A 21791-nucleotide genomic window follows, 5' to 3' on the forward strand; every position below is an offset into this window, starting at 1 on the left:
AGCACACAGTCCAGGAACGACACTGAGAACACACTTGTCACCCCCCTCCTCAGACTCACCGGGGGCATAGTGACAGCCAGGTCCACTGTGGCATGCGGCTTGGTGCAGGTGCGCAGGGGGTAGCTACCCACCAGGCTGACGGAGGCCGGGGGCGCCATGTGGAAACGACCCTTCACAGCCTGGGGTACCTGGAGAAACGGCACCTTGACCCCGCCGGGCAGCCAGGACTGGTCACACAGCTGGACAAGCCAGAGGCACACACAGACACAAAGGTTGAGGAGATGGACAAAGGCAGACAAGGAGGAGGTTAAGGAACCTCAAGTGATTCCTGTGTGCTTGACAGTTGTGTCCCCTAAGCCCTGTTCAGCTGGACACCTCAGCCTGGTTACACCCCCTGAACACTGCAGCCTCTAAAGGATTGTGAACATCCTTTGACATACCAGCTTACTCTCAAACACATCAAGAAAGTGTAATGCAAAAACACTGAAATTTAATACCTTTTCTTTTGACTCTGATACCACCCAGAGTAACACTCAGAGACGTCTAAAACAATTTTCTAGGAAACTAATGCTTTTCTCCCCTACGCATGCAAAAACACTATTCTTATAAAATGAGTAAAAGCAGGTCAAAAACATTTGTATTATGAGTTATAAAACAAGCAGCTTAAACAGAGATATGCACGTCAAGACAACACAGTGCACAACACAGAACAGGATCAAACACCGAATCTGGTGGAAGGGACCTGCACTCTTGAAGAAATTGATATGTTTATATTTATATTTATGTTACAGGTGCAGAAGGACAAAATGGACACTTCCACCACATGCAAAAATGCTCATTTTAAAGCAGCTGAACATCGAAGTGCATGCATCACCTTCATTATCTACCATACGCTTCTTATTTTCACAGCCATAATAATCAGTTATCTTTCTCATAATAATTGCTTCCATCAAGGCTGTTATTCTTAATCTTCACATGTGTGCCCCCCCCCGCCCCCCGAGTCCAGTGCTGACCTCAGTGTCCGAGGTTCGAGGGACGGTCTCCAGCAGCGCGGTCACCTCCTTGACGAACGAGTCGATGAGCCTGCGGCGCCGCTCGGAGAGGACCACCTCCTTCAGCAGCTCCTCCATCTGACGATGAGAGCGTCACACTCAGCACGCCTGCGCGCCCCCTGCTCCCCAAACCCCTGCCAAACCAGGCTTCGCTCCTGACCTACCCTTCCCAGCTAACGTCTGTCCACCATGGCCGCCTGGATTTCATAATCAATAATTCATCACACTTATATAGCGCCTTTCTGGACACTCTTTACAGGTAATGGGGATCCCCTCCATCTCCACCAGTGTGCAGCCCCACCTGGATTGCGACAGCAGCCACAGTGTGCCAGAACGCTCACCACACATCAGCTATCATTGGGGAGCAGAGCAGAGTGAAGCCAGTTCAGAGATGGGGATTATTAGGAGGCCATGATTGGTAAAGGACTGGGGGAAATTTGGCCAGGACACCTGGGTAACACCCCTACTCTTTTCGGGGAAAAATGCCCTGGGATTTTCTATAACATCGGAGAGTCAGGGCCTCAGTTTTATGTCTCATCCGAAGGACGGCACCTTTATATAGTAAAGTGTTCCCGTCACTATACTGGGGCATTAGGACCCACACAGACTGCAGGGTGAGCGCCCCCTGATGGCCCCACTGATACCTCTTCCAGCAGCAACCTTAGTTTTTCCCAGGAAGTCTCCCCTCCAGGTACTGACCAGGCTCACACCTGCTGATCCTCAGTGGGCTGCCAGCTGTGAGCTGCAGGGTGATATGTCAGCAGCAATATCAGGGCATCTATCACATCAATTTGCCCTGCCTAGTCTCTACCCCATCTCACAGACTATTGCCCCTCCCGATCTGTCCCTACCCCTTGGCGGCTGCCCTCTGACCTGCATTTTCAGCAGGCTGCAGTGAAAGAGGCTCTCCGTCTCCCGCAGCCTGTTCAGCTCCTCCGTGGTGGGCGGTTTGTAGAGCTCCCCCCTGGACAGCTTCACAGGTCTCAGCAACGCGTCCTCCGCCGCCCCCTCCTGGGGCCGGCTCCTCTTCACAGGTGCCCCCTCCTCCTCCTCCGACTCTCTCTCCACCCGCTCTGAGAGGTCCTCCTGAAAGACAGGCAGAGAAGCAGATAGTGCTGCAGAGATGCTTCCGTGTCTCCCTCCCACTCACACTCGCACACCCCGGCTCACTCCCTCCACCCGCAAAGCCCTTCAGCTCACAGCTGCGCGGTGTTTGACTGGCAGCAAGAGGGCAGCAGTGAGCAGGCACTCCTGTAAACGCCGAGAACAAGCAAAGGTTTATTCCGCGCTGAAAAGAGAAGAAACGAAACACAACATTTCAGGTGTGGAGCCTTCTTCGGGTGTCTTCCTGGGGTAAAACAGGTGAAAGGGCGCTATAGGTGATCGCCGTGGAGCGCTGCTGCAGTGGTGTTTTGGAGATGCGAGTGCAGCAGACTCCGCACAGAGCCAGAAACGAGTGCGCAACGCAACAGGAGAAAGGCGCTATATGGGATCGCCATGGAGAGCTGCCGCTGTGCTTCGACATCTGAGCTCTGTGCAAAACGACCTCAATACAATTCTGAAAAATGCAACTCCCAGAACGCCAACCAAACAAGTCTCTACAGCCGAAGCGCTGGGTCTCTTTCCAGCTGGCGATAAACCTTTACTTGTTCCTATGCAGCCTACGCATGCTGATACAGCTCCCTACTTGAACACTGAGATGTATTCACAGTGAGAGGCAGAGTTCCAAGATCCAAGTGAGATCCAAAGTTGTCTTTTTTAATGACAAACACATTGAATAACACCTCATCTGCACTTGTAATAACGCCTCTGTATCCCACGATGCCCCTGTGGGAGAGCAGGTTTCCTGAACGAGGGATAACGAACACGAGAGAGCCAGTCCTTGAGGGCGGGATGTGTCTTAAAGATATATCTGTCCACCTCCAGCAGGGCAAACTGACAGGAATTCAACATATCAGCCAGCACGAAAAACACAGATCATCGCTCACATTTCCATTTCCTATTTCCACATGTTTGATGTGCAGGATGACTGCACAGTGGAGGCAGCACTGGGGCCCTGGGTTCAACCGAGACCTGGGGTGCTGTCTGTGTGGAGTCTGTATGTTCTCCTCGAGTTCACATAGGTTTCCTCGCACAGTCCAAAGACATACTGGAAGGTTAACTGGCTTCTGGGAAATCTGGCCCTGCTGTGTGTGTGTGTGTGTGTGTGTGTGTGTGTGTGTGCCCCGAGATGGACCAGTGTCCTGTCCTTGCGTCCTTTGCTTGCCAGGATAAACTCTGGCTCCTCAGCAACGCTGGAAGAAGTGCTTAGCAAAAGGATGGATGGATGGATGGAGGTTGGTGAGAACAAGAGTCTCCATGAAAGACTTGATTCTTTATGAATTTATATATTGAAAGGAAGTGAGATGGAGCCATTCTGTATTCCTGTTTGATTTAGTACAGCGTCATTCATTCTGATGCATTCCTGTCATCCCTTGGGCACAATTTATCACACTTAGCAAGGCTGCAGTGAAGAGATGAACGATTGGCAATCCAAAACCATTTCTGAACGTCTCAGTTAATTTTTTACTTCTTCTAGGTGACTACAAGCAAACTCTACAGTGGACTGTATTGATTTTGCTCAGTTTAAAAGATCATAGGCCCCTTCCAAGAGACGACCTGATGGGAGGTATTCAAAATCTTTAAGGCACTGACGAAGTCAACCCACTGGTCTTCTGCATAGAGGAAACCAAGTAAAAAAGTACACGGAAATGCAACTGTATACGTGGAAGTAACACCGAGACCAGGAGACCTATCTTTACGCAAAGTGTTGTGGGAGTGTGGGACAACATACACAACCAGGTTGTTGAATCGAGTACCCTGATTTCTTTCGAAAAACCAGTGGATGAAATCCTGAATCGAGTAACTACAAACTTCCCTTGCAGTAAGTTGGAGAAGCTCGTCCTTGGCGTTTTCATGCTACATTACAGTACACTCCGGCTTGATACATTTTAAAACTTAACGTACTGTACAAGCAAGCGTGCGTCTGAACACGGTCATCTCGTCTTACGTCTGTATACCTTCAACACCAGGTTTCATCAACTGGTTCACTACTAACAAGCAGATCTAAAAGCCAGATGTAGTTCTGTGTTCGGTGAATATGAAATATCGTACTCGTTTTATCTTACTGAAATCGTTAGAGTAACCTTACTGGTAGCCATGAGTCTCATGGACCAACAAACACAGATCATTCACATCTTCTGAAACTTAACTTATTCCTACCTCTCCATTCGGCCTTGCAACAGATGACTTCTTCATTTTCTTCTTCATATTCCCGTTCCTGTTGTCTGTTTATACCAAAGAACAGCACATTTAGAAAGCAAATCCTCACAGTCGAATCGGGGAAACACTTAACTCACATGGGCACACACTGGGACAACCTAACCCAGAGTGTAAAGCCACACCTCCTCCCAACTCTGATTGGTCATAACCGGGGGAAAAGAAACTTTTGATTGGACTATGTCGTATTAGTGACCTTGACGTCACTGACTAATGAAGGTTGGCTGCGCAAAAATCGAAGTCAAGACGAGGTAGAGAAGTGTTAGATTCGGAGATTTTATGTTGTCATCCAGTGCAGGAACGGAGTTTATCCCGCGGGATAGCGAAAATACGTCAAATGTTAATTATAGCGCAACTGAAATTTTATTTACATTTCCGGTCGTACATATATTTAAAAAAATAAAATGTGTTGTGAATGCTTCGATTGCACGGCTTTTCACTTAAAGCAAGCTAACCGGAAGTCCGATATTCTTCTTACTCGAGTTCGTGTCACAAAACACCTCCAAGCGGGCGGGACTTTTGCTTAGGTCTTGAGGACAGTACTGATCTGTAGTTGACTAAAAAAAAAAATAATAATCTGTAGGACTGTAGTTCTTAAAAAAAGGAGTTGGCTCAAGAGAGCCTTCAAGAAACAGTGGATGGCGTAATAACACACTAGCAACCAGACGAGAACGATGAGTTGAATGATCTCCTCTCATTTATAACCTCCTTGCACACTTTTTTTCACCACAGGACTCACAAAAACCACCTTTTTACAGAGTCTTCAACATATACCAAGTCATATAGAGTGAGCGCTGGACACGTGGCCCTTCGGAGATCTCTCACATCTTGTGATTTAAATTTGTGGTGCTATCTATGGTCCCCCAGAGCATTGAGTGCTTTGCCTTTTCTTCCATCTCCATCTCTCAATGATCTAATTAAACGGTTTGCTTGGCTACAGGGCAGAACTGCCTCCTAGCAAATGTAGCCAAGCATATTCATCCAAGCAATTAACCCTATCATGAGATCTTCTCCAGAACATAAACCAGGGTGGGCCCTGATCAGTGCTGGGATGGGAGACCTTCAGGGAAAACACCACTTACAGCAGAAGCCTGGCTGCTGGATGAGGAGGTGGTGTTAGATGTACTGCCCACTCAGATGATGAGTTAAAGCAGGTCCTGACCTCATGATCATTAACAGTCCCGTGGCAATGATTCCAATAGCAATCCCACTCTGGGCTGGTCCCACCTGCCCTGCCTCAGGCTCCCCCTGGGGGAGTACCTTCTCCTTGCAGATCACAAACAAGTTGACCAGCAGGATCAGGACTGGTAGCAAGATCACTGGAGATCCCTTGCACTCACTAACACATATAACAGAGCAACATATTGTAACGCAACGGGGGCTCAGGCGGGCGCCCTTGCCGCATTAGGTCGGCCCCCCACCGTTGGGGGCTCGAACTCGGGACTCCCGCGTCGCTCAGCAGTGACCCAGCCTGGTGAGCCAAAGAGAGATCTCTCTACAGCCCAGGGGCTGTGGTCCTGCTATCACAGGGAAGGGCGGTGACGTCACCTGCTCTGGTACACCGGCTCTTACACAGTACCTGTCGGCCGTAAGCGTTACAATATTGTTAATCTTGCACATAAAATCTTAGATGTCCCCTCTCATCCACTCATTTTAGACTATATTCTCTGGGAGGTGGTACCAGATCCCCTGTGTGTAGACTAAGAAAGCATGTACTTCATTTATACCTACAACCATTCAATTATTGAACAATGAAAAGACCTCCTGGGAAAAACTAAGGTTGCTGCTGGAAGAGGTGTAAGTGGGGCCAGCAGGGGGCGCTCACCTTGCGGTCCATGTGGGTCCTAATGCCCCAGTATAGTGACGGGGACACTATACTGTAAACAGGCGCCGTCCTTCGGATGAGACGTAAAACCGAGGTCCTGACTCTCTGTGGTCATTAAAAATCCCAGGGTGTTTCTCGAAAAGAGTAGGGGTGTAACCCCGGCATCCTGGCCAAATTTCCCATTGGCCCTTACCAATCATGGCCTCCTAATAATCCCCATCTATGAATTGGCTACATTACTCTGCTCTCCTCCCCACTGAGAGCTGGTGTGTGGGGAGTGTACTGGAGCACTATGGCTGCCGTCACATCATCCAGGTGGGGGCTGCACACTGGAGGTGGTGGAGGGGATCCCCATTACCTGTAAAGCGCTTTGAGTGGAGTGTCCAGAAAAGAGCTATATAAGTGTAAGCAATATTATTATTAAAAGATTGCTTGGAGGTAGGGATCTTATTATTGTTGTTGTTTTAGATTTCCTGTCGTAAATATATTTTGAACAGCTAATTATCTGTTTCTAATCTTATGTGACACTGGATTGAGACTGAGACACTTTTAAAATGTTGTTCTGTATTATGATATCGTATGGTTGCCATATTGCATTATTGTTACATGTGTTATATGCTAAGACCACTTGACAAATTCCCTCAAGGGCAATAAAGTTGACTCAGTTCAAGTAAATTCCTGACTTGTAGTGGAGCTCTTCTTGTTCATATTGCCTGCCAAGCGACACCCAGATAGGAACTTTGCTTAAGTGACAAATGAAGTGGATCTTCTCTTATACATGAAGTGCTTTGGGATGAAAAATCCTGAATGAGTACAGTTCTATCTATCCACCCATTCTCTAACTGCTTTATCCAAGCCAGGGTCCCCAGAGGAGCTGGAGCCTATCCCAGCAAGCAATGGGCTCAAGGCAGGATACACCCTGGACAGGACACCAGTCCATCACAGGGCACATAGACACACGCTCGCACCAGGGCCAGTTTTCCCACCAGCCAATTAACATGCTAGCATGTCTTTGGACTGTGGGTGAAAAACAGAACAGGAATACAAATAACTCTTCTGATAATTTTTATTATTCAGATGATGTGGCTTGTGAAGCTGGTCTCCAGCTGCGATTAGAATCTTAGCTTGGGAATCCACCAGCCTCAAGCCACACGAGTCCCCAGATGTCCTCTTGTGGAGGACTTGACTTCTTTTGGCCCACCAGTGCCCTGAATGTGCCCTGTGTAAAGTATTATCCCACTGTCTTTCAGCACCACAGATCTCATAACGTTTGGGAGCCCTACAGTGTGACATCTCTAACACTGTCTCATCTCACCGAATGGTGAACTCCACATCTGACTGATTTCCTCCAGGTGTGAAACTGGCTCCGGCTTCTGAAGACAGCACCTGGCTGTCATAGAACTGTGATCCCATATTCCTTAAACATCCTCAGCCTGCTTCTTTAAAAAAAGAGGGGAAAACGTTCCAATTACAGGCCCTAGTGGTCCTTAAATAGAGGGGATACCATGGTCAGATAATGGTGAAACCCACCAAAGACAAACCTTTATTTGACACTACCGAGCTCACCAAGTCAGAAGGACACCAGTAGCATAATCTTGAGAGGTTACACCAAAAATCCAGCAGTGGGGTCAGGTGTGCTCTGAGGTCCAGAGCTTTCACCCAGGGAAACATTTGTAACATGACACCAGTAATGAGACAGTTCACCACCCACAGCACGGCAAGTCACGTAGTGTGTTCTTGAGGCAGGAATGAGGTGACTCAATTGTCACAGGGCAGCACACAGCCTTCGGGATGGTAGTGTGCCAGTCTAGCTAGCGCTGCCAAACGCTGCAGTATGTTATTGCTGGAGGGTTGTTCTAAGCATCAATGGGATCTGGTAGCGTGATTTTCAAATCCATTTTCTGAATACAAAATCCCTCTTTAATACAACAAGAAATGTGTTTACCTGGCGATTTTCATGAACACCTCGTTTACGCTTACATAACGAAAGCGTTCGTTATAAGGCAAGATGGGTAATAAAAAGCAGGAGACGCACGGGTCAGCGGCAGGGCGATCGCGCACCTAAAGTGGGGTTTCGGGGGATCCCCCCCTCCCGTCCCCAGTGCCCGTCGCGACCGTGCCCAGCCTCTGAACGCGCACGGCGGCCGTGACCCCGCTGCGTGGCGAGAGGAGCTGCGCGACGTGAGGGCAGAGCGCGGAGGCGCAGTGGCAGCCGGAAGCCGAGGAGCGGAGAGTCCCTGTGCGTTTCGCCCGTGTGTTTTCGCTGCTCAATTAATCAAAGGAGCGGACCTCCACAGCGCAGGAGGAGGAGGAGGAGGCGGCGGCGCCGGGGGGGGGACACGCACATAAGCCCAGAAGACACGGCGCCCCAGGTAGGGTGGCTTTGGGCAACAGTTTGACGCCGAGCCATCGCACTGCCGGGGTTCAAAAACAGGCATAAACAACAGCAAGACCGACGGCGGAGGCTGCCGAACGGGGGCGAAAGGGCAGCGGGAGGGAGAGTGGCAGAAACACGGAGGCTCCCTGTCTCCTGTGCATAAGGCGGCGGCGGGGGGGGGAGAGGTGTTTGTGAAAGGAATATAACTAAGCCGTGGAAGCGGACGGACTGTGTGGAGAGACGCGATTTCAAAAGACAACACCCCCCCCCCCCCCCTCCCCTTTCCTCGGACTCGGCAGAGAAGAAGCACCGAGCGGAGAGTGTTTTGCGAGACACCGCTGCCTGGTGTGGGCTTGCGAGGTTCCCGGGGTGCATACTGCCAGCGACTGGGCAGCAGCTCGGACATTAGCGGGCTCTGCGGCCGCCAGCCCGGGGCTCGCCTGCGGCGCTACCCAGCCGGGAGCCCGCGAACTCGGGCCGCCGACTCCTTGTTCCACTTCGGCGGTACGGTCTCCAGCTGGCAGGTCGGGGTAGCAGCTGAGCTCGGCTCGCCAAGGCGCTGGAGAACTTGAAATAGCGTGTTTTTTTTTATTGTATTTTTGTTCTTTTCGTTTATGTACATGTAAAATTCGTTCGAGGGTCCTGATACCTTGGCTTTAGTATTTTAGCTCATCATTTGCTTTACAAGTAGATGCTTTTTTTTTATTTTGGCACATAAAAATGTGTTTTTTCCACACTTTCCCCTCTCACCCACAGTGACCTCCACTCCTGCAAGCTTGGTTTGATTCTACCTGAAATCCTTGATTAAGGCAGTCGGATGCACGGAGCTGGATATTTGCCGGATTGAATGAGGTGAGCTGAGAAGCTCAGATCAGCCCGTATCGCCAGACAGTGCTGGCTTTACTCTGGTCTTGAAACTGTTGTTGCCTTAATCGCGGACAAGCAACCCCCCCTTCCTCCCCCTCCCTTTAAAAACCAACCTTCATTTATCGATCGAAGTGGATCGATCACAAAAAAAGCGTACTTGGCATCACCCAAGAAGAACTGGAGACTGGGCTCTCCCTTGACAGCCCTGGGATTTAAATTGGTTGGATATCGTGCTGTGGTTTTGGTTCATTTTGGATTTCTTGGAAGTTTCCCTGAAAGACAGCGGAGACACGACCTGCTCCTTCTCCCCTGCAGGGATATCTACCCCTTGCCTGTGGATAAAGTCGGGCATTGCGCGCTCGCCCGTGTGTGTGTCTGGCTCGGCTCGGTCCGGTCCGGTCCGGCGGGTCGCGATGGCTCAGCAGCAGATGCCCAGCTCCCAGAAGGCGCTCATGCTGGAGCTGAAGTCTCTCCAGGAGGAGCCTGTGGAAGGGTTCCGCATCACCCTGGTGGAAGAGTCCGACCTGTACAACTGGGAGGTCGCGATCTTTGGCCCCCCCAACACGCTGTACGAGGGGGGCTACTTCAAGGTAAGCCAACCCCGGGTCGCCTTTCCAAGTGCAGCTCAGCACAGGAAGTGGTGCCTTCCTAAAGCATTCAGCTGTTCCAGTCCTTCTAGAAGACGAGGGCGTTGAGGTCTGTCAGCCCGGCGCAGGAATCTGAGTGTTTGTTTTGAAAAAGTTAAAACCTCTTGTTACTTCAAGTGAGTAACACACGACATTCCTGAGAAGTTCGGAAAAGAGGTGACGTAGTTCTCCAGATCTAGCACAGGGAAACCCATCCTCCTTATTTCCTAAATCTTGTGGTGTTGTGTTGCATATGTGCCCAACACCACGGGTCGTAATGCCCTTTGAATGACGTTTGCTATTGAATACTCCGATGTAATCCATTTCCAGTGCCTCGTCTTTCGAGAGCGTCCATGTGCGCGTGCTGCCTCGAGTGTGTGCGTTGGGAAGACTGCTGCTCCTCGCGAGCGCTGGGTGGTTTCTGTGTGGCCCCGCTTTCGGACCCTGGCAGTGACATGTCCCCTTATCTGGCTCTGTGGCACAGACCCTGGTACAAAAATAGCTTGTCCTCCTGGCGGGTTGCAGCTGTTGACCTGTTGCTGTGCCCATCCACATACCCGCTGTTCTGGCCTGGCCTTGACACGTTCTCACTCACAGTCACATGCACGCACACGCACAGCACGTGCGCTCACACACGCTCACACTCACTCACTTTCACTGACACTCGCACGCGTACTCGCTTACACTCAGATGTGCATGCACTCTGTCACACACACACACATAAACAATCACACTCAACATGCACACACAGGTACACTCTCACTTGCCCACACTCACACATGCACACACACACACGCACTCCTTTCATTCACTGACACTTTTCTCTGACAGCAAGAGCAGCCACCCTCCCTCAGTCAATTAAACCATCATTTAAAGATGTATTTAAAGAACTTAATGAAGTAACTGAGGGCTCATGTGAAATGAAATCCAGAAGATAGTACGATACTGCTGGAACAGGGCTGAGAATTAACGACTGAAACAACTAAAAAGACCTACAGTATATAAGCCAGTTATTGGTTCAATCAATGACCTGTTTGGCTAAAACGTTGTGTTGCTCAGCTCAACAGAATACATACCGAGTTCATGCACTAAGGGTTGAGGAGGAACATTACCTTTGTCCATGTGTAGGTCACATAAATATTTACATCTGCGTTCCATTCCATTGGAGGTCTTGATTTATGCCAGTTCTTATTGATCTGATATATACTCGAGATCTCAGGCAGCAGGTTGAATTAAGGAGGAGTTAATGAAGTCATTAAAATACTGAGTAGCCCAAAATGGGACCGAGTGGAAAATCTGGGTTTGTCAGCCCCTGCTGTAATTTGTACTGGAGTCCACTGAGGACGTAGGATGTGGATCCTGTGCTGCTGCTGTTGACAGCAACCTTGGAAACTTGCGTTTCACTTGTGTCGCACAGTGATGCTTTTACCTTTCTGTTATTTTAATCGTCGTTATTGATTCGTGCAAGTGCTTCTTGTGTATGTCCCGGACTCAGGCTGGGCTGTGCTCTGTCATGAGCTGTTGCTGTTATTAATATGCCCTGGATGTAAATCTGGGGGGCTGTGGGCTAGGATTGCGTAAGTGCATTACTCCACAAGTGTTCTCAGAGAGCGGTTTTTAGAATGCATAATGCAGCCACTCGTACGCCCCTGGGAGATCTGGTACCTGGAAACTGGGCTTGAACTTGTGCAGTGGGATGCCTGAGCACTGTTACTTGTTAGCCCGCCTGAGTCTGGAGCTTAATCCCTCCTGGGTCAAAGAGTGGGTTCAAGCCCAGACCTGAATGCAACAGCTCTTTTCTTGGCAAAGAATCATGAGTCTTATGTTGGGTTGTTGGATGGGAGCAAGGTTAATATGGGAAGAAGGTTTCACTATAATAAAATGTCTAAGTACTTTTAAATTCAGAAGGGAGAGGGGCTGTATAATTAGGTTTAACTTTACGTGTTTTAGAAATAAATTGGAGAGGATAGATAATGTGGGGTTATTATTAAAATTATCACTGGCTACATAGCATGGGTTAGTGCGCCTCATTTGTAAGCTTTGCTGTGAAATGTGAGTGATTTTGTTTCCGGATTCTTGCAGTGTTTTCCTGTAGGCTTCTTGACATTTTCCTAAAAGTGAGTGAGTTATTAACTGCTTATTAAAGAAATCCACGTCGTATCTGCAGGGGAAAAAAAACTGTGTCCTGGGCTGCACGTTGATTGTCTCCCAGTGAGCTGACCTGCTATTGGCACAATGGGATGCACTCCAGAGTTCTTTCAGCAGAGCTGGTGCCAGATGGCCATCCAGTCAAAAAAGGCCGTACGACTGCAGGAGCGCAGCCAGGGCAGCAGCTGATACTGCTGCGTATTTGATCGCTCGGTAGCTGCAGCATTTTATTGAAAAATATATTTGGTCGTTAGAAGGCCATTAGACAAATGCAGGTGTGCAGATCAAGGCCCGTGCCGCACTGTCCCGATCAGAGGTTGCGTCTCAGATCACATTCATGAGGATGCCAGGAACGTGATCCAGCAGAACTCTTGGTTTATTTTTCGTAGTGTTTCAGCTGTAAACTGGCACTACCAAAGCAGCAGCAGAGCTCACCTACGGACGGTTTCTTCTTTCAAGGCCCATGTGTGGGGGGAGGTGTGTGGTGTGTTGCTGGCTGTGCAGGGTGCGGAGAGCTCTGGATTTGCTTGAACAGAAGGCTGCTGCATGACGAGCTACTGCTGGGACTGAAGGTTTTTCCACATGGAACATTCCTGCTCATCCTTGTGGTGACAAGGTGCTTAGTGTGTAAGAAGTTACAATACAAAAAGCTCATCCTATATTGATAAATCTTTACAAACAGTTGCCTGGAGTCTTTGAATCCCTACCCCAGTCTCACGCAAACATTTTGATTCAATTTCATTCAGAAACTTTTGTCGCAGCACGTTGAGTCCCTGCGCACGTCAGCCCCAGATCTTCACTACTGTGAGGGACGCAGCTCAGCACCGCTGTCCAGCACGTTTCGTAGATCTCAGCAGATCCCCAGCTTCTGAGAGACAAGCAAAGCTTCTGCCTTTTCCTTTAAGCAAGGAATGGGTTACGTTAGGTAATCAAGTAGAAGGAAAACCAGAATCCTTCTGTTTCTTGTGCGCCTGTGATGCAGCTTGACCTGGGACCTGGAGAGCCCCAGTCCAGCTTGTCTCTTAGGTCACCTGCTCCTAAGGTTGGGAAATGCCTGTACGTTATTGATCAATTAAGCAGCTAATCTATTTCAATGAAAAACTCTCTAGTTCTCAAGGGATGAAGGACGCTCGGTACTTGATCTTAAATAGTCAGCTTCACAAATTACCTGCTTGATAGATCACAGCGACATTGTTCTAGCTTTTCAAAAACAAAGCAGAAACCTGTTGGGCTCGAGCTCTCCGGGATTCGGAGTAAGAGACTCCTGTTGCGAAGTAAACTCGCAGTCTCGCTGTTCCCCACTGCAGCCCCTCGATCTCACTGCGAGTTCTCAGCTTGGCTGATCACGGGGTCCACAGGGTCACACCAGCAGATGCTTCAGTAAATCCTGCGGCGTGAGTTTGAGCGTTGCGCAAGTGAACTTTAATTAAATGTACGCTGTATAAATGCTATGTATGTATATGCATGACGTAGGTTCATGTTACATATCTATACATGCTAAAGTTCATGTCATGAAAGGTAATGTAAAATGGTTGTTCGGTCAGTAAAAGAGTCTGAACTGATGAACAAGACCCGGTGTTGCAGGCAGAGGTGGACGTGAGTGAAACACAGGATCACTCCGCAGGACTTGGGAGTATCCCTTCTCTGGTGGTGGTGGAGGGGATCCCCATTACCTGTAAAGCGCTTTGAGTGGAGTGTCCAGAAAAAGCGCTATATAAGTGTACGCAATTATTAATATTCTCTGCTTTCCACTTTCCTCTCGATGGGGATGATGGATGGTTCTTTGGATCATGGTGGGGTTTTTTTTCATTAGAAGGTGGCTTATTTTAGCTTGCTTGAGCAACAGCCCCTTCTGTGTGGCACATGGTTTTGATAGGCGTCTTTAAGCTGTTTCACACCTGCCCATATCTGAACTAATGTTTCTCTCGGGGAAGTGACTGAGAGCTCATAAGAACATAAGAAAGCTTAGTAGTTGATGATGGATCTCATCCAGCTGTTTCCTGAAAGAAGCCAGTGTACTGGTTTCAACAACATGGCTAGTTCCGCTTGTTCCACACTCCCACCACCCCCTGGGTAAACTCGGGTTGAACAGCATGTCTGCAGCCCTAGAGGACCACAGAGACACGGTGGCTGTAAAGTTTTCAGATGCGTATGTTGTAATAATACATTGTCATCTGCTTTCATTATTTTATAATTAGTTTAATAACAGGGCAGTCTAAGTGCAGTTGTCAGTAGTCCACAAGTGAACGTGAAGGGGGTAAAGGCAGGGCATTTCTTTACACAGAGGGCTGTGGTTGTCCAGAATGAAGTACGATCACTGAAGCCCATTCCCTGGGAAAAGGAAGTTTCTCTGATGAATAGAACACAAACCCTTAGTTTGTGAGGTCCTGTCCAATGGAATTGCTTACTAATTAGTTAAAAACCGAGGAAGTTCACTCTAAAAGTATAGTTATGACATCAGTGTTTTTAACATCAAGTGTATCTTCATCAGGATATAAGAACTTCTCCTGACAAGGTTTGATCATTGTTGCAATTACTTATATGTGCTCAGTACTTAATTGAGATTACTTCTATTTACAGCAGACATAATACTAATACACCATCAAAAGTAAATGCAATGAAGCTCTTTTAAATTATAATGTACCTTAAAGCTCACACAATGCATTTTAAACCAGTCTACACTTTTACATTTCTTGGTGACTAAAAACAAACTGGTCCTCTTTTTTTAGATCATTTAATTAATGCGTAAGTTATCTAAAAAACCATACAGTCTCATACAACCATGTCATGAATATATCCAAAAATATATGCCAAATATTTCTTAAAACCCGAGAACAACACATCCTTTCACTTGGATATTAACGAGGGTGAAGGGGAGAGGATATTGAAGAAACATTGACAGTTGATTTACACTTTGTTAGAGCGTGCCAAAAGAGGAAACGCAGTATGCTCGGAATTTACATACTGTAAATAGAGAAGGTACGTGTTTTGTTTTTCTCTCCTCAACAAATGCCTGATCCAACTGTACGTTTTCCCGAACAGTCTGTCAAGCCAGCAGGTCCACGTGACTGTTTGTTCGTACAGCCGAAAATGTGCTCTGAGAAGACAAGTGCAGGTCAGGTCCCAAAGAAAGACAACCTTGAGTCAAATAGACTGTCTGAAGACATGATGATTAAAAAGCAGTCGATATTCTGACAATACCATGGTTTGTTCTGCTGTTGGAGTAGGACGTTTACTAGTTTAACCATATTTATAAATTTAATTTGAAGTTGTTGTTAGTGTTTGGGCCTATTCTCAGCAGCAGACAGATGAGTTTATTTTCTTGGTAGCTGCAAGAAGTCTGCATAGCTGTCTTTTCTATAATGTTGAAATGGTTTTATTTTTGCTGGAAAATCGTCGAAAGCTGGCTCAGCTGCTCGAATTTCGTTTCAGGTTAAATATCACGTTATGATCTACTGCCAATCTTTACGACCTGCACATGTACTAAATTAAGAATCCTCTCCAAAATCAAAGAACAAGTGTAATAGTCGTTTCTCAGACCTGAAGCAGGCAGTTTTGTCTGATCTTCGCTTTTTACTTTTAAAGTGCAATGTGAAAATGGTCATTTTCAGTTTATGTCCCCTTTAATAACGAGAAAACATCTGCAGCTTTGCCTTCATCACTGAATTAAGATAATCTCGAATGGATATACTGTATGCTTTAATTTTGAAATAAATTTTAAAAAAGCATCAACAAAAAACACAATGATCAGATGAAGAAAGAGGGCACCCTGTCAGGCTGCATCTCGAGCAGTTTCTAGTCTGGATAAAGACACAAGTCAGGGCACACGAGTGATGTCTTTGGATCCTTTTCGTCATGCACATGCGCTGAAATTCTGATGCTCAGGCCTGGCCCTGTTCCAGGGCACTAGGGTGGCAGTTCAAACTACCTTGCTTGGTTACTTGGTTAATGGTAGACTGTTGTGTCCAGATTGCAGTGAGGTTTGTCATCAAAGGGTCTCTGTCGATTGGCGTCCTCGGGATGGCTGAGTGGTTTTTCCCAGTGACTTGAAGCTTTCAGTGTGAGAACGCATGTGCTAGACAGAGCCATCAGATCGCTATTACAGTACAGCTTCCATGTTGTCGAGAGTTAGTGGGAATTGTGACGTGATGCAGCCCTTCCTGCTCACTAGTTTCTGTAATGACTAATGTAACGTGTCGTGCAGCAGAAGTTTCACTGCAGAAATGGTCCAACGTGATCTGCATGCAGAGTTAACAAGTAATATTAGTTGCCAAAACCTTCTCAGAGTCGAGAGCAATATTGCTATTGGATTAAATTAGGTGTATTCACCAGCCTGCTGGTGAAATTTACAATGCAGCGGGGCTGCTTCACCTCGCCGGGAGTTTTATTGCGACGTACTGAATCGCAGACAATGACGGCAATACTATGCCGCCCATACCTGGAAACTTCGCCTATTTTGTGATGTAAATTGGAGGTTTTACACATTTTGCTTTCATGCTGTGCACATCAGTACCGATCCTTTCCAACGCCGAAATATAAAAACAGCGTTGTAGTTCTCCTTTAATGTCCCATTCTTGCCTGCCGTAGCACCCCAAGGCCACTAGGTGCTGCGTTAGGGGGGGCTCAATAGGTTTTGGCGCTAAGACGATGGGGGGAAAAAAAAAAGGTTTTGTATATTGCAAACTAGGTACCAGAGCAGCATATGAAGAGGAGACGGTTTTGACTGTAATAGAGGCTGTGTCCTGGCTGTAGCCGTGCTCTGTCCAGAATGAGGTCTGGGAACAGGAAAGACCTTGACTTGGCTCTACGCCAGCGTTCAGAACCCGGAGTCGCAGACAAGAGCAAACGGCAGCTACCACGACGGAGAATTGTACTTCGGGACCATAACCCTGTTGGTAAAGCCCTGCCGTACCCCCTGTTGCACTTCCAGCCTGGTTTCTGTGCAGTACTGCGGCGTGAGGGAGGCGCCCGCCGTGCGCGCTGACCTTTTTGCCAGATAGAAGTGATGAAGGGCTCAGGGAGAAAAGAGGAAGCCGAGATGTGAAGTGAAACTAAACGAGTGGTCGTCATCACAAATGCAACACAAACTAGCAATGTAGGTCAGTGGCTTTGTTTTTTCTGAGCTTGTTTTGTTTTTCTATACAGCTGACTTCTTACAGATAAATCAAATGCTGGGTGGTATCCAGGCGGTACCTGTTTTGCCACAGACATGAAGTGAACGGCAACATGAGGGAAGTGCTGTACTCGGGGATACTAGGGTTAAACATTTTGAGATGTCCAGGCTGTCTGTACAAGAATATAAGAATGGTTACAAACAAGGGGAGGCCATTGGGCCCATCGCATCTGTTTAGTAGTTTTATAATTAACCGGAGGATCTCATCCAGCCGTTTCTCCAAAGAAATCAGGGGATCGGCTTCAACAATACGACAGAGCAGCTTGTTCCATACTCCCGCCTCCATCTGGGTAAAGACATGCCTTCTGCACTTCCTGTTTCCATTTCCTGAAATTCGGTGCCACTTTCCACTACTGACGGACATGATGCAGGACACTAATGTTCCTCTGGTCAAGCAAAGTACAGGAAATAATTTGACATCTGCAAATACAGTGTGCGATTCAAGCTATGCTGTGGATTCTCTGGTTTCCTTCCACTGGCTGTTCATTGTATTTCTAGACTCGATGAGCTACCAGAAGCTAAAAGAGCCTTCTTAATGTTTCAGAAGCTGTCAATAAGAAGAGTCTGGATTAAAGATGCTGTGCTTTGGGGCAGTGATGTAGAGGGTGTGATTGCCCAGATACAGCGTTCACTCCCACGAAGTGAAGATTCTCTCTTAATAGACAGAATGGACAGGAAACAGTGCAGCTATGCCTGGCAAGTAAAGACTTGTGCCAAATGCAGCGTGACACAGGAGGAACAGTAATAGGTTTTTAACCCGGCGTGTACAGGGGTGAGAGAACTGGATGCGAAGGTTAAGCTCCGTTTACCCGGGCAGTGTGAGCGATGGCGGAGTGTCTGAAGTGGCGCGGACAACACCAGATTTCCCTTCGCTCTGCGGCTGCCGCTTCCCAGTGTGAATCAAACAAGCCTGCTCCTATTTATAGCTCTGTCAGGGATATATATATATATGGCATCCCCACGGCCGACTTGGCAGAGCGCAGGGAAGAGCAAAGGATTTCTCCTTTTTTTTTATTGGTCTTTTCATACTCGCTTCGTTTTGTGTTTCCCATCCGTCTGTGGACGGCGGTGTCCCAGGCGCGTGCTCTCTGTGGCCGTGGAGGCAGGGCCGTTCCCCACAGAGCTGTGAGCACAGTGCAGCACGTGCAGAGCTCGGAGGAGCCGGAAGAAAGCGGTGCTGTCGGAATATTAATAGTGCCTCTGAATTATTGATTGGCCTGCAGATGCTGCATACTGGGAAGGGGGGTGGAGGTAGGGGTGGTAGAAACCCACGCCCCACGTTACACCAACCCCCCCCCCAGACAAACGCATGTTCGCTCACACACTTGGGACACAGCACAGCATAGAGCAGAGGCATTGGCACTTCACGAAGCTGAAGTGAAAACCTGTTGGCCTTCTCCAGAAAACGTACATGCAGGGATGCGTTCTGATGCTACGGCGCCGTAGGCTTCTCTTTTTCTCAGCGCGTTTTGCATTTCTTCCCCGACATAATGAAATTCGGTGCAAAACTAAAACGCGAAAAGTCCTCACCCAACCCCTGCATCCCCCCCTCAGTGGTACTCCCCTCCCAGGTTTCTATATAAGGACAAGACTTTGACTGCATTAGCAGCACTTGCAACTCTAAGCACTTAAACTCTCTCTCGAGGAGATATCCCTGTCTTCAGCAATGTTGCTTTTCTTTCTTATGTCGGTAATTTAGTATTCGGTCTTGCCCAGAGTGCACAGCTCCCATTCACCACAGCCTGCCCCACCCTGCACCCGGAGCTGCGGTGGAGCAGGAAAACCACAGCCATAGAGTGATACAGCCTCACTCTCCCGGTTGTCGTGCTCATCGTGGCTAGTCAAGTCACCCTACATATGTAGTTCTGTTTATAGGAAAAAATCACAGCATGATCTTGTCTTGTGAGATCAACACAGAAGCCTTACAGTCCTAGTTTCATAAAGTAAGCCCCCATGCAGAATGTGGAATACTATTCTGCTACAAGTTCAAACAGGTTAAGGGAGGCTGTTATGCAGGGTTTTAAGTTGACAAGGCGATGTTATTCTGTTAGATAATGCCTGTGGAGTAGATCTGAAGGATGAGCTACTATTGGATTTACTTGGTCTGGGTCGATGAACACCCTGAAGAAAATAGTACTAGAATGACTCTTGTTGGGCTCTGAGAGAGACCGACCCTGTTGTCCATTTAGGAGATTCGCTCCAATCAGTGAGTCTGCGCAGTTCCGGAGGCATGTTCTCTATTTGAAAAGAATGTTTTTCTTGATCACACAAGAGACGGTCTAGATTTAATTGGAGAAAACAGTGGGATGAACTCTGGGGCTCAGGTAGAGTGGAGGTGGTAGTTAATGGTTCAGACCATTTGAAGTGTGCAGACAGATGGACACAAGCAGATGCTGCTCTTTGGACCCCTGTAGGCTTTTTCAGAGAGACACTGGAGGTGTCTGTGTTGCTGCAAGGGGGGTGCGTGTGTATTGTAGTGTGCCCACGCCTTTCTCGTATTGTTTGAGGCCTGCCAGGTTCACATCAGCTCCTCCTGCTCTCTTCAGGCCTTGGCGTATCTCTGAGGTCCGGGCCCGAAGGGGCACAATGCCAGCCGAGCACCGTGCCAAGCCTGCGCCTCGTTTACCCCTCCTCTCAAATCGGCAGTTCAGCCCGACAAGCAGTCACTGCCTGAGCAGCGTCTCGCAGAAACCGAACCCCTGTGGCGCTGGCAGTTACAGTTCAGAGCACTTCGCTTATAAAAGCACAAAAGGCTTTTCTCAAGTGGAGAACTAGCCCATCTGGGAGGAATCAATAGTCTCATTTATGACTTGAAAATGACACTTAACTTTTTTTTTTTTTTTAGTTTACACTTTGGTTTTAAAACTGGAATCATGGGGAGGTCATGCTAAAACACGGTGCTCCGGTAAGAGATGCTGTGCCTGGAAGGTTTGAGGAGAAGACATTGCGAGGGAGTTTGACTCGGGTGTAGCATCTGCAGTGGTGCCGCCGTGTGAAGTCATTGCAGGAGAAGCCGGCAAGCTCTGCAGTGCAGCAGAGGTGCGGGGTCACAGGTGGAAACAGCCGAGATGCATTTATTCACTAAACGGTTCTGAGACAGGCGACGCATCAAGCCATTGAGGACCAGTCTCTCGAGATCCCTCAGGAAGTGGAGGGATAGCAGACTGGGCAGGAAGGGCAGATTGATCCATCCCATGTGACACTTCTTGTGGTTTAGCTGTAAAACATGGTCGAGAATCTGTGCCTCTTCCATGCTGCTCAATAGAATTATGTATAGATCTCTTTCACCTGACTCAGTGGAGTAAAAGGAGACAATATGGGAGAAATGGCATACCTTGAGGATACCTTGTGTGCAGGACTGCTGTGCTGCTGGACATGCCTGGGTTACAGAGTGAAAAGTTGGAGCCGTCCTTGGCATTTCTGAGTTGGACGAAGAAAAAACATGCTGTTCAATCTAAAAATTATGGTGCGTTTTTTTTGTCAGGTCATCTGTAAAAAAAAAATAGGATCTTAGGAAGGCAGGACACAACTGTGTTGCTCCAGTGCTGTATCAAAGGAGAGGCACAGGATGCTAGGTATTTGGTGGGTTAAAACAGTGGTTCTCAATACGGTTTCTGACCCCTGCATCTGCTGGTTTCTTTTCCAACTGGGCCCTGCATTACAGGTGCTATATAATGCCTTTAACTGATCTGCTTGGTGGTTTAGACTTTTTTTCTGCACCTAGTTGTTGGTTTAAAAAAAGTATATGGTTTCCGATGCCTTAAGCACACAGGACTTTATGTAGTCTCTCCTCAGCTAGCTCATTGTAGAACTTGCTACCTTTTTTCCGACTGATCGTAACTGGATGATCAATTGATGATAAACAGACGCAGGTGGCAATGACACTCTATCAGACTTGCCCACAGGCCAGAAGGCCACTGTATCAGACTCTGCCCCAGTGAGTCAGTGTCTTTCCTCCTGCTTTAGTTCACACCCTGAATGATGGCCATCCTGAAACGCACTCCTTAGCTCCGGGTTTATACTGAAGCACAGTCAGCTTTTGTGGAGTGGAAAGCAAATTTTTAAAGTTACCTCGCATGGTAAAATTCTGTGGAAAGGAATGTGGCTTTATTCAAATTAAGAGAAGAACCAGAAGACAGGGGATACCCAGGGCCAGGGGTGAGAACCTCAATACTGGGGCATTTAAACCAAGTCCTGTGTGCAGCACCAAAAAAGACCTGAATAAGCAAGTAGATCAATTACTGGTAGCAATTAGCACTGGTGATCAAGAAACCTGTAAATCCATTGGGTTAAAGAAATCATTTGAAATCCATCACCAAAGTGAGTACAGCAGCTTCTTTTTTTCTTCAGTTCACGTTAGTTGTAATGTTCAGTGCAATACTATTCAAACTGTTTCCTTTTTCAG

General features: G+C 47.7%; 2 protein-coding genes across 2 annotated transcripts in view; one reads left to right on the top strand and one right to left on the bottom strand.

Moving 5' to 3' along the window:
• The window catches only part of nol6 (nucleolar protein 6 (RNA-associated)), a 28425-nt gene extending 23942 nt beyond the window's left edge, over positions 1-4483 (bottom strand). Inside the window, exons 1-4 of the mRNA XM_088910322.1 lie at positions 4314-4483; positions 1926-2138; positions 1014-1130; positions 60-239 (exon numbers count right to left, since the gene is read on the bottom strand). Of these exons, the coding sequence (XP_088766448.1) occupies positions 60-239; positions 1014-1130; positions 1926-2138; positions 4314-4361 (558 nt within the window). The 5' untranslated portion in view covers positions 4362-4483. The remainder of the gene's footprint in view (positions 1-59; positions 240-1013; positions 1131-1925; positions 2139-4313) is intronic.
• A 3897-nt stretch (positions 4484-8380) lies between these two features.
• The window catches only part of ube2r2 (ubiquitin-conjugating enzyme E2R 2), a 35627-nt gene continuing 22216 nt past the window's right edge, over positions 8381-21791 (top strand). The window contains exons 1-3 of the mRNA XM_088910323.1: positions 8381-8567; positions 9329-9424; positions 9755-10029. Coding sequence (XP_088766449.1) covers positions 9853-10029 — 177 coding nt within the window. The 5' untranslated portion in view covers positions 8381-8567; positions 9329-9424; positions 9755-9852. The remainder of the gene's footprint in view (positions 8568-9328; positions 9425-9754; positions 10030-21791) is intronic.

The sequence above is a fragment of the Atractosteus spatula genome, chromosome 3 (assembly GCF_055471065.1).
Source record: "Atractosteus spatula isolate fAtrSpa1 chromosome 3, fAtrSpa1.hap1, whole genome shotgun sequence".
Lineage (NCBI taxonomy): Eukaryota > Metazoa > Chordata > Actinopteri > Semionotiformes > Lepisosteidae > Atractosteus > Atractosteus spatula.